Genomic DNA, 15051 nt, shown 5'->3' with positions numbered 1-15051 from the left:
CCGTTCGGACGGGATTTTGGGTTTCTCCCATCGGATCGTTGAATGGCGTCGCGACAGGTGGCGGCTCTCCGGCGTCGGCGGCAATCTCGAAAATCTACAGACCCGTGTGACGCCTCTCGTCAACCGAGACGAGGATTTCCTCGTTTCCCCACATACTCAACCCTTCAAGGAGGACTAACCCACCCACCCCCCACTTTCCATCTGTTTGACCTCTCAGCCAAATTTGTCGCTCGTTCCACTGGGTCGTAGTCGGGTCGTATCTCGTGTTCTCGCTCATGCCTCGCTCACCCTGTTTATTGAACACGAGCGTGGGTCCCAGATCAGATCTGTTTCCCAGGGTGTCCTGTAACATTAGCAACAAATGCTCAAACACCTCCAGTCATACTTTAAATATCTCAACAAAGTTTAACCCTGTTTAAGTTGGCCTGATGAAAATTTTATTAAAACCTTTCACTACCTTTCTTGCTTTAAATACTTTCATACTCATTCTGGGTTCAACCCACTCTGTCGATGCCGGCATACACAGTAAATTGGTAGCTTCACAGTTAATCCTACTTTGATAGTTTTCTGATCGTCACAAATTTGTCGGTGTGATATCCAGATACATATTGCACTCCATTATTATTGTCTAATCTTATTTAAATTAAAATAATTTTTTGCCACGTAGCCTGCCGGAATCGGGTGAAATTCCCACAATCTTCTTCTGGATAATTTTTTTTTGTCTTTTGTTTTTTCTTTATACTTCAGTTATTTATGAATCCATTGTTAATAATTTTGAATTACTTTTCATTGATTCTCTTAAATATTTAATTAAAGAAGACCAAAAACAAATTTCTCGCATCGCACGCTCTATATCTCGAACAATTATCCCGTGCAAGTTTGTTTCTCACCAAAAAAAAACTCTTATTTGACAAATGCAAAAACATCTTTTTTGCTAACTTTTTCCCCGCGTTTAATTCATAAATTTTGTGCGCTAATTTTAATTTTGTTTAATTTAGGATTTTGTTAAAACCAGAAGGATACCGCCTCCCTCCCCAATTTGTCCTGCTTGCGTTATTTGTGCATTTATCGTTATTTTTATATTTATGTTATCGTTTGAGTACTCATTCATAGTGTTACTCATTAATACCTTTTACTATTTACTTTTCATTTTTCCCTAAAATATCATTAAATTTCCCATATGATTGGTTCTTTGTAAGCCACTGTTTTCTTTTTTTACTAATTCTTTCCAATATGGCAATTTATCCTAACTCAATGTCTCTTTGCTCTTTGCCAGTCATCCTAATTTTTTGCGATCAACACTATGTTATTTACTTAATATATGATATTTATATTCTTTCTTAAACCTTCAGGCAATCTTTTTTACATGAATTCGTAGATTAAATAATGGTAGACTCAGTAAAGTGTCCTTGTCAAATTAATTTCTCTACCGTTACTTCTTCAGAAATACCTCTCTTTAATATTGCTTATGTTGTTCAATATTATTTTATATTTATTAATTGTTTGTATTCATGACGGAGGAACCTTTCTTTCTTTTTTATGTTTTTAAATGTATTTCAAATGAACGAAATATTTTATATTTTTTGTTTCCATAAAATATATGATAATAGGTTAGTCATATTCTATTGATATTTATTTTCGTTTGTGAAATTTTCTATTTGGATATTTCTTTTGTGAAATTTCCATTGGGTAGCCTTTACTAAATCTACTATTTCTGAGACTTTCCTATTCATCTTTAAATATTTTTACATTTTTGAGTCATTATTCTTGTTCGTAACGTAAGCAATGTACTTTATAAATGTTTACTATTCTTAAAGATGTTCGGTAATTCCCGAGCAAAGTAGACTTAATAAATATACTTTTTTCATTAATTTATCTTGAGAATATTAAATGAAGTTAGTGTAAAACATGGAAATATGTACATGTATTTATACTTGCAGAATTAAAGTATTTTTAATCTAAAATTGTTAATTGTAGGAATCTGGTTTTTACTCTCTCTAGGGTAAGGGGGACTCAAGGGTCTCTAAACTATTTTCCAGTCCAAAATATTTCCTTTCTTGAAAAGAACTTAATTTCATAAATTTCTTGGTTAACTTTTCTCCAAAATTTCTATTTCGGATATGACTAAATTAAGAGTACAGCTCTTAATGGAATGGGGGTGCATACTTAATAACGCGCATGCACTGTTTGTAATCGCATTAAATTATTATCTTGCATAAAAAATATTCGTGATACGATAAGAGCTCTATTCCAAAACTGAATTTCGTTTCTCAGATTCAGCCGCATTTAAACTACCTCATAATTTACGTAAAGCCTTTTCAAAATTAAAATCTGCAGGCAGATGAATTTGATCTTCTCTTTGAACTAGGCTTCTGAATTTTCAGCCATTTCCCCTCATTCCTTCATTCCTATGGTTTGTTACTTCATATCTCCCCTCACAAAATTTGCGTCTGGAAGAAATGTATGTGTAATTTCAGGACACAAATATCTAGTTATCTTAGTTTTTGGTAGTGACATTTCCAGGCTTAATGATTTCCCACCAGAAATTCCTTGAAAAAATGATATTTCATCTATTATTCGCCAGACATGAAGCTAAATAGTTACTTCTTTTTCAGAAATGCAATTACATTGGAAATGGCTTATTTAAAATTTTATGCAAAGAATATTACAGCCGTAATCGGAATTTTTAAGATCTATGCTGACCTAGGCGGTTTATCAGGAGCCAAAAGTTCTCCTGCTTTGGGTCCAACTCAAAATTCTATTTTCTATACCATTCGATTCCATTTGAATTTATTTGCTGGCTATGATGAATAGTACGAATGAAATTAAAGTAGAAAAGCTATTAAATTACTCCTGTTGCGCAATACAGGCAGTACGCTGAACATTGAATAACCTCTCAATGCACACGTATAAAAAAATATTCTTTAAAATTAAACTGTCAACTTTAAAGAATTTAAATGGTGATTTTTTGAAATATTCCAATTGAATCTGCTCATGATATTACATTTTAATTTTTACTGTTTTCTTTGAGTAATCGTACTTTCAAACGAACAGACCCATCTAATTAGTTTCAATTTATTACACTCGCCTGAATTACATGCTGTTAATAATTTGATCTCAAAGTAAGTATAATATAAATTGATTAAACTGGTGAAAATTGTAAAAATTAGGATTATCCCAGCGAAATCAGAGTATTAGAAAAAAATAATTAGGAATATAGTATTTATTAAACTAGACGAAGAAAAGCTATTGTCTGTCAAAGAGTAAAACGAATTTGTTGAGCCATGGCGGAAATTCAGCTCAGTATAAAATGTGTTCTAACTAACAGGAGGAAGATAAGTGGGATACCGAGTGGCACAAAAGGGACTTGCAAGATATGAGAGAAGTAAGAAACCGGCGATGCTCTTTGGTGCAGAGAGCCAACCAATTTTACGATCTCGGAAGTGAAAGACATAAAAGGATAACATGAGGATGTTGAAGTGAATTTGCGACGTAACAAGAAGTGGCAGGATAAAGAATGACCACATCTGGGGAAACAACACTTATGGAGGAGACTATTGGGAAAATGGCTCAGGAGAGAGTGCTATGATGATTTGGAGGCGTGGAGTGGGAGAGTGAAGACAACGTTGGAAAAAGAGTGGCGAAATTGAATACTGTAGGAATGAGAAAGGGGGAAGGCCATATTTTAGATGGAGGATCAATGCGGCAAATAATGTAAAGAGCATGGTTAGGGAAGAAACGGTGAAAAGAGAAAATTAGAGAGATTAAATATAGCGCATCATATTGAGAACACCAAACTCCGGTTCATTGGGTAAGGTTTAGAAAACGGCGAAATAAATGAACTGAAGGGAAAGAATAACCGTTATTCATGTAGGTGCAATAGTGTAAAACATAATCTAAGAATATTATTATACGAGTGACTCGTAATATCAGTGCCGAGCATGTAATGGTGATGAAAATATTGAATTCAATTGACCCACGTGTAATGAAATCAATTAACCTATCCGATACAACTTGAATGTACATGCACACCTACAATAAGGCTTGGAATTATTTCTAATTGTCATTATCGGCAGTTTGTAAAAAAATGTTTGCAGAGTTATCTACTCATTTAAAATAGAATTCAATATGATAACTTCACATGCAAATTGAAATTAACATGGCAGGAAAGCTAGTTCAATTAACTGATAAGATAAATGACCAAGGTTGAACTAGAGTGAGACAAAAACTTCCAAATAATTAGCACCAAGTGACATTTTGTCGTCTTTCTCTTCGCAATACGGATAATATATGGCAGCAGCGGACAAATAATTTTTGTGATTGTCATTTTTTCATTGAAACTAGCGGTGAGTCATTCTTTCTACATCTTCCTCCAATGCAAATCATTTATGTTGTCCTCATGGTTGAAAATAGTTATCTAAGCCCTGGAGTTACGTCAAATGGCGTAATATTCGCAAATAAAGGAATAAAGAGGTAGTATGAGTTATTCCATCTCCCTCATCCTCCGATACAAATTATTTGTTTTGCCTTCATGCTTAAAATAGTTATTTTGGCACTGGAGTTACGTCAAATGGCGTAACATTTGCAAATAAAGGATTCAAGTGGTAGGCCAATCATGAGAAAATCGCTGAATTTCGGACACTTTTTCGAAGATGGTTCCTACTTCATACCTCAAGCATTTGTGTATCCAAACTTTATTAGACACCATCGATAAATAAAGAGCTGTCCACGAAAATTCGAAGGATCAAATGAATTCTCTGGCTTAAAGGGAATCCTTCGGGATATATAGTTTCGTCCAAGAATTCGAGCCTTCATTTAGAGACGCAAATTCGTATTGTGTTCATTTATTATTGGCAATTCTTCCATTGCAGTCAATGTTTCACCTGGCCATAACTGTTTGAAAATATCTAATAAACTATAATTTCAGGAGAAAAATCTCGTTCATCTTAGGAGACAACATCAACATAGAGACAACATCACATGCTTAAGGTCATAGATTTACCTTTCCCAAACCTTAAGTCATATTCCGGTTAAAAATTTAAAATACCAATGCTACCAGAGTGTGTTAGGGATTCTAATGAGAACGTAGATCTATTCCTTCGACGGGTGTTCACTATCCCATTAAATCAAAGATGACACGAAGATAATCTTTAGCTTTGAACTTAAAATCAATGTTACACCCTTTTTAACATCAATTTGTCTTGTCTTATTACCCTAAAAAGCACAACGCACTATTAAGCTCTTGTTTTTTATTAATGGAATTTTTAGCTGAATGTAACTCCTTCGAAATCGACTGAAATTTCATCTGCTGTAAAAATAACCAATTTTTGCCTGGTTAATTAATTATATATTTTTTATTACTTAGGTGAAAAATAAACTGATGAAGAAAAGAGCGCACAAAGGAGATGTTTTCTCAGTGAATCGTGAATTTCTTCTAAAACATTCCATCATCCTAGTACATTTTTGAGCGAGTCATTTCTTCCAATACATAAACATACTGCGACAAATCAATCCAGAAAGGTATTTATAAAACGCGAAAACTATCCGTTATCATTGGCACCTTCAAACGCCAGGTTTTCACCCTATGCTACATTTCAAATATGTCAAAGTTTTGTTTGAAGGGAATCAATCTATTGAAACTATTCAAAATGGACAAACAGATATTCTTTATATAATTACATATATTTCGTAATTTTTTCAATGTTAAACATTTGTTTGATACATTCATATTTGGCCAATAATTACTTAACTAAGAGGATAAACCTGTAAGAAGTATGTTTTGTGTCGAATGGTTAAATGAGGTAATTTCCCTGTTACTTTATTTATTGAAGCCGTAACTTTATCCTATTATTTTGAAAATTATAATGATTTTATGTTTGTACATTAAATACATGATATGTTGTGGGTATAATGGAATGCATTGTTGCATCATTTTTCGTTGCGTTTAAGAATTTCAAGTTTTTGTGGGTGGATAATATATGAATTAAGCGTTCTACCATGATAAGAAATGTAGTGGCTGTGGAAAACGGTTTTATCTACCCCTCCAATAATTATGCATGGAGAAAATATATTTAGTGAAATTTTTAAGATATTCCTTTCGTACTGGTGTAAAGGTGAGATTGGTTTAAAGGTGAGAGAAAAATCAATTTTGGGAGTCTAAATTAAGCGAAATTAATTATTATGCAAATACAGGATATGTTCTTTGTTTGGCATTTAATTAATTAAATTTAAAATTAAAAAAAATAAATGAGAAAGCAATCAATACTCGCATTTAATGAATTTTCCTAGTAGAATATAATGTTTTACTTTTACCAGAAGGTTTCTCTCATAAACTGAAAATCGATGGGTACAACAAAACAAACACAAATGAATGGCACCATAAGCAGTAAATTTCATTATGGTAGAATCACCCATTCCTTGAATAAACTGTAGTGATTGATAAGCGACAGTTTTATTTTTGAAATCAGTTTATATTTTACAAAGCAATCCGCAAAAATTATCTTTTAAATTATTAGCCAGAAAGGATTTGGGATTTAAATAACTGTTTGAATTACCCGAGGTAATCCTCGATAGGATGCCTTTAATTACCTTTCTCCACTGTTTCCCATCATGAGGAAATGCTCAAATACCACTCCAAATTAGACCAAGCTATATGTTGAATTCTATTTGGTGATATCTTGCTCTCATACATAGTTTTTTAACCAAAGTACTAAAAAATCTCTCAGAGGTTCACGAATGTTCTTAAAGCTTCTCCGGTTTCTGGGTGTAATCGCAAACTCCGGCGGTGTTGGGATTCATTAAGCCATTCCCGGCTTACCGCAAACCTTTCCCCAGTGAACTCAGTCAATCGATGCGAAAAGCGAAACCTCGGCGCCACCCTTTACAATTGATCCAAATATTGTCTCGACTTTTGCCTGAAATCATAGAATTAAAGAAGAGTAGAGGCAGAACCTGTGCCATTGTCACTGACAAAGGCAATAAATTGGTCTTTCAAGCGCTTCGTTACTGCCATTCAGAGTGTGACTCTATTCAGGTTTCAATATCTCAAGATCTAGTGTGAAGTAGTTTCCACCATCGATTGCGATACAACTGTATTTCAGTAGAAAGGCTCGGGGTAACACACATTAATTCTGTATGTCCCTAGTTTCTCTTTTTGTGCATTTCTAACTAACTGATAAATCATTATACATTCTTTGAAGATCAGCGAAACTCTAAAAACATGGCGTCAAAGCACTACGAAAAATAATTAGTTAATCACGTTTTGCTCATTTGCCTTAATGCAAAACACACTCGTGTTGTGGAATTCCTAATTATAGTCTTGCAGTTAGATTCTTTTCGAAAATGCCAATTAATGTTGGCGAATTCAACGATCAATTTAGATTATCTCAATAGTTTCAGCCTCAACTTTGTGGAAGTTCATTTTAATGAATGAAAAAGAAAAACTTTGTTCCAATCCACCACTTTATTTCAGGTACGACTAGCTTCGACGCTCCGGCGTAAGGTACCTGAGGATGACGCCGTAGCGTCAAAACTAGTCGTACCTGAAATAAAGTGGTGGATTGGAACAAAGTTTTCCTTTTTCATTTATCAATTTAGATGTTCAATCTTCTTGTCTACTTGCTAATAAACTTGAACTATGTGTTTTAATAAAGAGGATTATTCATGTTTTTCCTCTAATTTACAGGATTGTTCAAGCTGCAGGACTTGGTCAAGACGCCCCCGGCCTCACCTCGGACGGAAATGTACATAAGGCAGGCAACTCCGGCAACCTATCGGCAGGTACTTCGTGAAGTACGGCAAAAAGAAATATACAAGCTCATTGTGGATACAAATCCGAAACATATGTACCAGTTCTTCCGTGCGGTAAGTATCTTAAACCAGAAAAAGTGTTCTTATAATAAAGTGTGTGTGTATATATATGTATATATATATATATATATATATATATATATATATATATATATATATATATATATATATATATATATATTTATATATATTTATATATATATATATATATAAACACAGATGTAGATTCTCTCCTGTAACTTCTGCCCTGCCTTCTACGTGGGCGAATGCACGACCGCACTTTCCCTCCGCATGAATAACCACCGATATTCCACCAAATCTCCCACCTTTCTTAATTATCCCATCCCTACTCACACCGCTTCCCACAATCAATCTTTTGACGACTGCTTCTCCGTTTCGGTGATTGAAATCCTTCCCAAATCTGCGAGTATAATAGAGGTAAGAACCCGCGAGATGGCGCATATCTGGGTGGCCCAATCATTCAAACCGCCCGGGTTGAACCAAGCCCAATGAATGCATCATATGGCTGCCTACATATCCCCCCCCCCCCTTGTTCATTTCCTATTGGTCCCTTTACCTCTCCTTCCCCCGCACATCCTCTCCGCTCTTCCCCGAGAACGCCATCTGAAGACGACAGCCGTGCTGTCGAAACGTCAAATAACAAATTGTGAGTGTCCTTTCTTTGTGTCTCTATATTCTAAAAATCTACATCTGTGTTTTTATATATTTGTGCATCGCCGAAGAGCGTTCCATTTCGAAGATATTATATATATATATATATATATATATATATATATATATATATATATATATATATATATATATATATATATATATATATACACCCAGTACTTCTGTTTTTTCCGATGAAGACGGAGCTAAATTCCATCGAAATTATCTAGAAATAACGTGTGAGTGTTTTTTTTATGCGTTCTTATATTTTTTGTTGCTGTCCAAGTTTTTTATTTAACACTTCCATGTTACTTTGACGAAATTATGTGTGTGTGTGTGTATATATATACATATATATATATATATATATATATATATATATATATATATATATACATATATATATATATATATTTAAAGGTAATCTACCTGTTAAGGTAGGTTTTCGGTTGGACACAGCTACTAAATAAAACATTTTGTGACTCCTAACAAACACAAAATCCAGCACCCTACTCTGTATCAGGTCCCTCCATCTCTGAGTACTTTCTTCCTCCCTTCTTCCCGTCAAACATTTCTATCCTGATCCTTCCCTTTCCTCGTTTGCCTAACATTCTCCCCTCTATCACAGTCTTCAACATCCCACTGCCGATCAATACCCCCACTTCCACCCACCCACTACCCCCACAATTCATCCACTTTTCCAGGCTCCATAGCATTTCTCCAAATGAACCCCTCTATTCGCCCACCATACCAAGTACTTCCTCATTTCTTTTCTTCTCTGCCCATTTCACCTTCTCCATTCTTCTCCACACCCACATTTCAAAAGCCTCCAGTCTACGTCTATCCTCCTGCTTCAATGACCACGTTTCCGCGCCGTACATAGCTACCCTCCATATGAAAGTTTTTACGAGTCTTTTCTTAATATCCGTACTCAACGTCCCCGTCATTAACTCCCTTCTTCTTGTGAAAGCCTCTTTGCTTAGCACAATTCTTCTCTTTACGTCCCTACTACTTTTACCGTGTTGGTCCAAAACACTTCCGAGATACGTTAACTGTTCTACCTGCTCTAGTTTTTGCCCTCCTATTTTAATGTTCAGCTTAGCCTTTTTCTCTCTAGAAACTCGCATAACCTTTGTTTTATTAATATTGATTTTCAACCCATATATTTATATATATATATATATATATATATATATATATATATATAATTTCGTCGAAGTAATACGGAAGTATTAAATAACAAGCTTTGACAGCAACAAACAATTTAAGAACACATAAAAAGATCACTCACACGTAATTTCTTGATCATTTCGACGGAATTCAACTCCGTCTTCATCGGAAGAAATAGAAGTGCATGAATATACATAAGTGCTTCTATCTCTTCCGATGAAGACGGGGTTGAATTCCGTCGAAATGATCAAGAAATAACGTGTGAGAGATTGTTTTATGTGCTCTTACATTGTTTGTTGCTATCAAAGGTTGTTTTGTATATACAGTTATATATAAACATATATATATATATATATATATATATATATATATATATATATATATATATATATAATACAATTGTGCTACTGCCAAATTTTTCAATAGAATCATACTTAATTTTTTGGCAATAGCAATCTATATAGTCCAACAAAATAAAATCAACGTTCTGTATAGGCGCCATAGTGTTACAATAAATATAGTTACAATAGTAAAAATAATGATATACAAGAGAAAAATCTATGGATTATTGCATCTCAAGACATTTTTGCTACAGTGTGCTAGTCAATGCGCTCATAATGTACTAGTTACAAATGAGAAATTAGGCATGTTTACCATTATTAGAATGTCTTTACCTATTAACAATACAAATTGTACTCGATAAATTTAGAGATGGCCATATTATGACTGAGTTTCGGCATAAAACCTGAAAATATTTATTTTCACTGAGTTGACATGAGAGGCATGAGTTGATGGCTAATAGTATTTACAATAGGTATTATCTTTTATCACCTGGTGCGAGGTAATTCTTTCATGTTTGCCTTGTTGCTGATAATGTTTGTTTAATTCAAGTGGATTCTTATTTGTTTCTCTCATTTATTGTGACAAAATTAACATGTGTAAGTAAATTGATAATTAATTAAATTTTATGAAATAATGGATGAATTAATTCACTTACTACTCCTCCGTTTACTCCGTTTGTCTTTTTTTATCGAGGTATTCTTGTCAACAGAAAAAATGTTTCTCAAAAAATGTTTCCTCTTCCTCTTTACTGAAGTAAATAAATTAAATGTTTAGTTGGCTGACAGTATTCAATTCTGAATTGAAAACGAGTGTGATTGTCTATATTTTCCAGACAACCCAGGCGATCCAGACTTGGTGTGATACATGGCAATTGGAATTCAATTGGAAAAAATGAATAGTTGTACATTTTTGGGAAAAGAGTAACACCCCCCCCCCCATTTAGTTACAAAGTGAAGCAAACAGAAATCGCGAGGGTAGATTCCTTTAAATACTTGGGTGTAACAATTACCCACGATCTGTTCTGGGGAAAGCACATACGGGAAATACGGCGCTAATAAAAAATTGGGATTTGTAAAAAGAGTGCTGGGTAAATGTGACGAAAAAGTGAAGGAACGATGTTTTATTGCCCTAGTCAGGCCCCACCTAGAGTATGCTGCCAGTATATGGGATCCTCAAGAGATAAATTTAATTTCGGAATTGGAACGAGTTCAGCGGAGGGGGGCTAGATTTGTCAAAAATTGCTATGACCAAAGCAGTAGCGTAACTACTTTGCTAGAAAATTTAGGCTGGGATTCCCTTACACAGCGGCGTTTACAATATAGATTAAACTTATTAAAAACATTTAAAGATGGCTCCTTTTCCGATGACATCAAGAACATAATACGAACCCCAACGTATTACGGGCGGAAGGATCACGAATGTAAGATTAGAGAGATTGACTGCAGGACAGACAGATTTAAATGGTCATTTTTTCCGAGAACAATAAGAGACCAGAATTCTTGTAATCGAAATCCTCCAGGAGCCGGCTTGACATAATAAGTATTAACCTACAAGGTAGCGACTGCGCAGGGTTATACGATTATATTTATATATATATATGTATATATATATATATATATATATATATATATATATTTTGCAGGTTCACCTTACCTTTCCCCATCCATTTGTAAAACCCTAACCCCCTCATCCCTTACCCTTTCCTCCTGGTACTGCACCCCCTGCCACACACCTTTTTGGTGGCTTACAGGGCATTGATTTAGATGTAGATATTTTAAGATAGCGTAAGATTAGTAGTTGTTTTTCCAAGCCCAGCCAAACAGTAGTAAATTTTGCACGTTTTTAGGAATTTTGTGTGTACAGATATTGAATGGTTTTCCAGTTCATGGCATAGGTAGAATACTCTGTTAGGAAAGTACTAGTAAATGATTTCGGAAGTTGAATTTTTATGGAATTTAAGTTATTTTAACCATCTATTTCTTCATCAATTGCACATCAATTCCAGGTTAATTATTACGTCACTTTTAGTCACATGCATTAGTAGATGTGGGACAGTCTTTGGTTAGTTTTGTCAAAGTTAATTACTATTTTCCCTCACGGATGTCTCTGTAGGATTGTTGCAGAGAGAATGAGCGTGAGAGAGTTTTAGATGAAAAATCTTGAACGTTATATGGTGGTTGCTTCCATTTCCAATTATTGAACTTATTGCCTCTTACTTGTGTCCAATGACTGATTCTTTTGATAGATTTATGGTATGTATTTCAGTAAGGTTTTAATGCAAAATTCTATTTACTGCTAAAACCTTGAATGGGTGTTGAAATATATCTACATAAAATAAATGTAATATCTTCGGGATATGCATACAAATCTACTATAACAAGACAATATAGGTGTAGTAGTTGACTTTCATGTAATGTAGTGCCGCCGTTATTGAGGCATTATTTTATATCTTAAGGTAGTCGATAGCAATATATTTTTCAAAGTCAATGATGGTGTCTTGGAAATGGATGTGTATTACTGAATGGTTAAAATATTTTCATTCTATTTAAAAATGATAGAAATAAGCTTAGGCTCATTGAATGGTGATAGTTTCGAGTTAATAGGAATGGGAAACAGGTGAAGGTATCTCTGCCGAGTCCACTTTAAAAGCAATGCGCATTCTGTGGGAAATATCGCTTTCTTTATCGAAAATTTGCAATTGCTAGATATTTTTTCAAAATACTCTTCCTCTGCATCTATGTATACACTTGCGGAGACTACTCTGCCACGCCTGATGGGGACGCTGACATTCCTGGATGGCACTGTCTCTCAGGAACGTTGTAACATACTTTTGGGAGTTGGTAACGATGAAGGACGTAAGGCTGGGCACATTATCATATTCATCTCCAACGCAACGTTCCTTCACGCCGTGCTACAAAGTAGAAAAACACACTTCGTGAGGAGGCACATCTTTCCTCTCAAACTGCTCAAAGTAAACTGGCAACCAGATAAGTTAGAAGAGCAGACACCACACATTTCTCGACCAATTATACTGCGCTGCCACGAATAGTCGCATCACAATAAAATCATGCGCATTACTTTAATTATGTACCATTTATGTTGTTTTTTGGGGAATAATTTCATAAAAATGCTACATTTATCATATATTTCAGCTAAAAGTTAGGTTAGATAGACGTCAATAATATTCCCTCATCAAAGATGGTTTTAGGTGTTTATTCGCATTTTAGCATCTCGATAAAATGTTTCGAGAGAACGCTAATTCTTAAAGTTAGCTGGAATAGTGCAAATTCCAAAACTGTGAATCCATCATACTCACTAATAGCTAATTCTGCCAAGATATCCAGTGAAACGTCAAAATGTTAACGTCAAAAACTTTATAGATTTCCATCATAATGTGATCGTGTCAGGGTGCATGGCGATAGCATGAGCAGAGCGGAAGAACTTCGCACTTTGCGTCCCGTGCGCCATATACTCGTGAATTCGGCTCCGAAATTAATTCTCAGGCTTGAAAGTAATTTTTTTTCTCATTCCTCGGCGCTCCATCACTCTCCGGGGGCCCATCCCACTCCCTCCCAGCCCTTTCCACCCTTCTCCCTGCTCCCGGACAGGTCTGATTCGAAATCCAACGCCGGCGAGATAATAAAAAAATTATGCCATTGATTTCCCAGAGCCTTTTTTCCCTAAGCACTCTAATGTAATTGGTTTGACCTTATGCGGAACGGGCCAATTAAGGCCTCTCATTTGTCTCAGTCGCGACAAAATGTCTAAACGACCTTGCCACTGCTAAACCCGCTCGTTCCTCCTCAATACGGGAGTTAACAGAAACAAAGGGGAACAGCGTCCGACTAGAACTTCAGGGACAGAACCATGGGGGAGGTGTAAGAAAGGTACAGGATTGAGTTTGCCCGTCTTTTTTAAAAAATTACTTAGTGACATCGGTCGTTTTCAACCAAAACTCCTTTGCTCGTGAAAACAAAATCTTTCCGACGGCAAGCGTGGTGCGGCATTGATTTGTGTTTCTAAGCATGAATTTATATTTCAAACTGCTCGCAGAACTTTTCTCCTGAGTCATAATCGAAAGATTTTGCCATGAACTCGGCTTGTCCGTAACACAAGGTTATTTTTTGTGCATGCGGGAAAGAGAAAGCATTCGTTCCCTGTTTTCAAAATTTCTCATCGTTTAAATTTTAGTTAATTGCAACGAAACCACTGAATATTAATTTTTATCTCTCCTGGGAAATTCATTTCATTTACCACCTGGACTTAATTAACGAAGTTGTAAAGATAATAAACAAGGGAAACAGGTTCGCGCCATCACTTTCATTCAATCACGATTTCGAATATCGATTGATCGATAACAGTATTCAAGGAGGAATTTATTTGTTTCAACATTTCTGCAAAGGAAGTAAGCTTCCGAATAAGACTACGGGAAACTCGCATGATTTCTACGAATGAGTGTTGGCTGAGCGGTTAGGTTTAATTGGATCCATAGATCAAACCTAGGCAGATTAAAGCATGCATTGAAATAATTTTTCTGATCCCTCTCTTTACCAAAGCTAAACCAATCGGTCTGGGGATTATGACGCTCTCTCTCTCAATTATTCCTATTGACAATTATTCCATTGAATGGTGATAGTTTCGAGTTAATAGGAATGGGAAACAGGTGAAGGTATCTCTGCCGAGTCCACTTTAAAAGCAATGCGTCTCATTCATCTTTTTATTATAACACTCCTACTAGTACCCTCCGTACTTACCTTTTCCATGTACTGTTCGAGGTGTGTTCAATAAATAACGAGAATTCGAGTTATTTGGAAACACTTTTATTTACTCGCCTAATTCAATGCTATCCCTTCGTAGTAGTCCCCATTAGAAATTGTAAACTTATGCCAGTGCCGTTTTCAATCCTCGGAACACATCTGGAACTCTTTGGTATAGCTTTAGTTCTCACAGTGATACGAATTTTGTCTCATCTACAGTATACTTGTAAAGCGAGAGTCCTTTAAGTTTCTCTTTATTTGTGGGAAAAATAAAAAAGTCGCACTTCTACAAAAGGGCTAT

At 35.2% G+C, this 15051-nt stretch overlaps 1 protein-coding gene across 1 annotated transcript in view; it reads left to right on the top strand.

Moving 5' to 3' along the window:
• The window catches only part of LOC139701162 (glutamate receptor ionotropic, kainate 1-like), a 469093-nt gene that overhangs the window by 354225 nt on the left and 99817 nt on the right, over positions 1-15051 (top strand). The window contains exon 4 of the mRNA XM_071599737.1: positions 7685-7863. Coding sequence (XP_071455838.1) covers positions 7685-7863 — 179 coding nt within the window. The remainder of the gene's footprint in view (positions 1-7684; positions 7864-15051) is intronic.

The sequence above is a fragment of the Hetaerina americana genome, unplaced genomic scaffold (genome assembly GCF_022747635.1).
Source record: "Hetaerina americana unplaced genomic scaffold, ioHetAmer1.1.p SCAF_11, whole genome shotgun sequence".
Taxonomy (NCBI): domain Eukaryota; kingdom Metazoa; phylum Arthropoda; class Insecta; order Odonata; family Calopterygidae; genus Hetaerina; species Hetaerina americana.
Note: the sequence above shows the minus strand (reverse complement) of the source record. Positions and strands in the feature narration are given on the sequence as shown.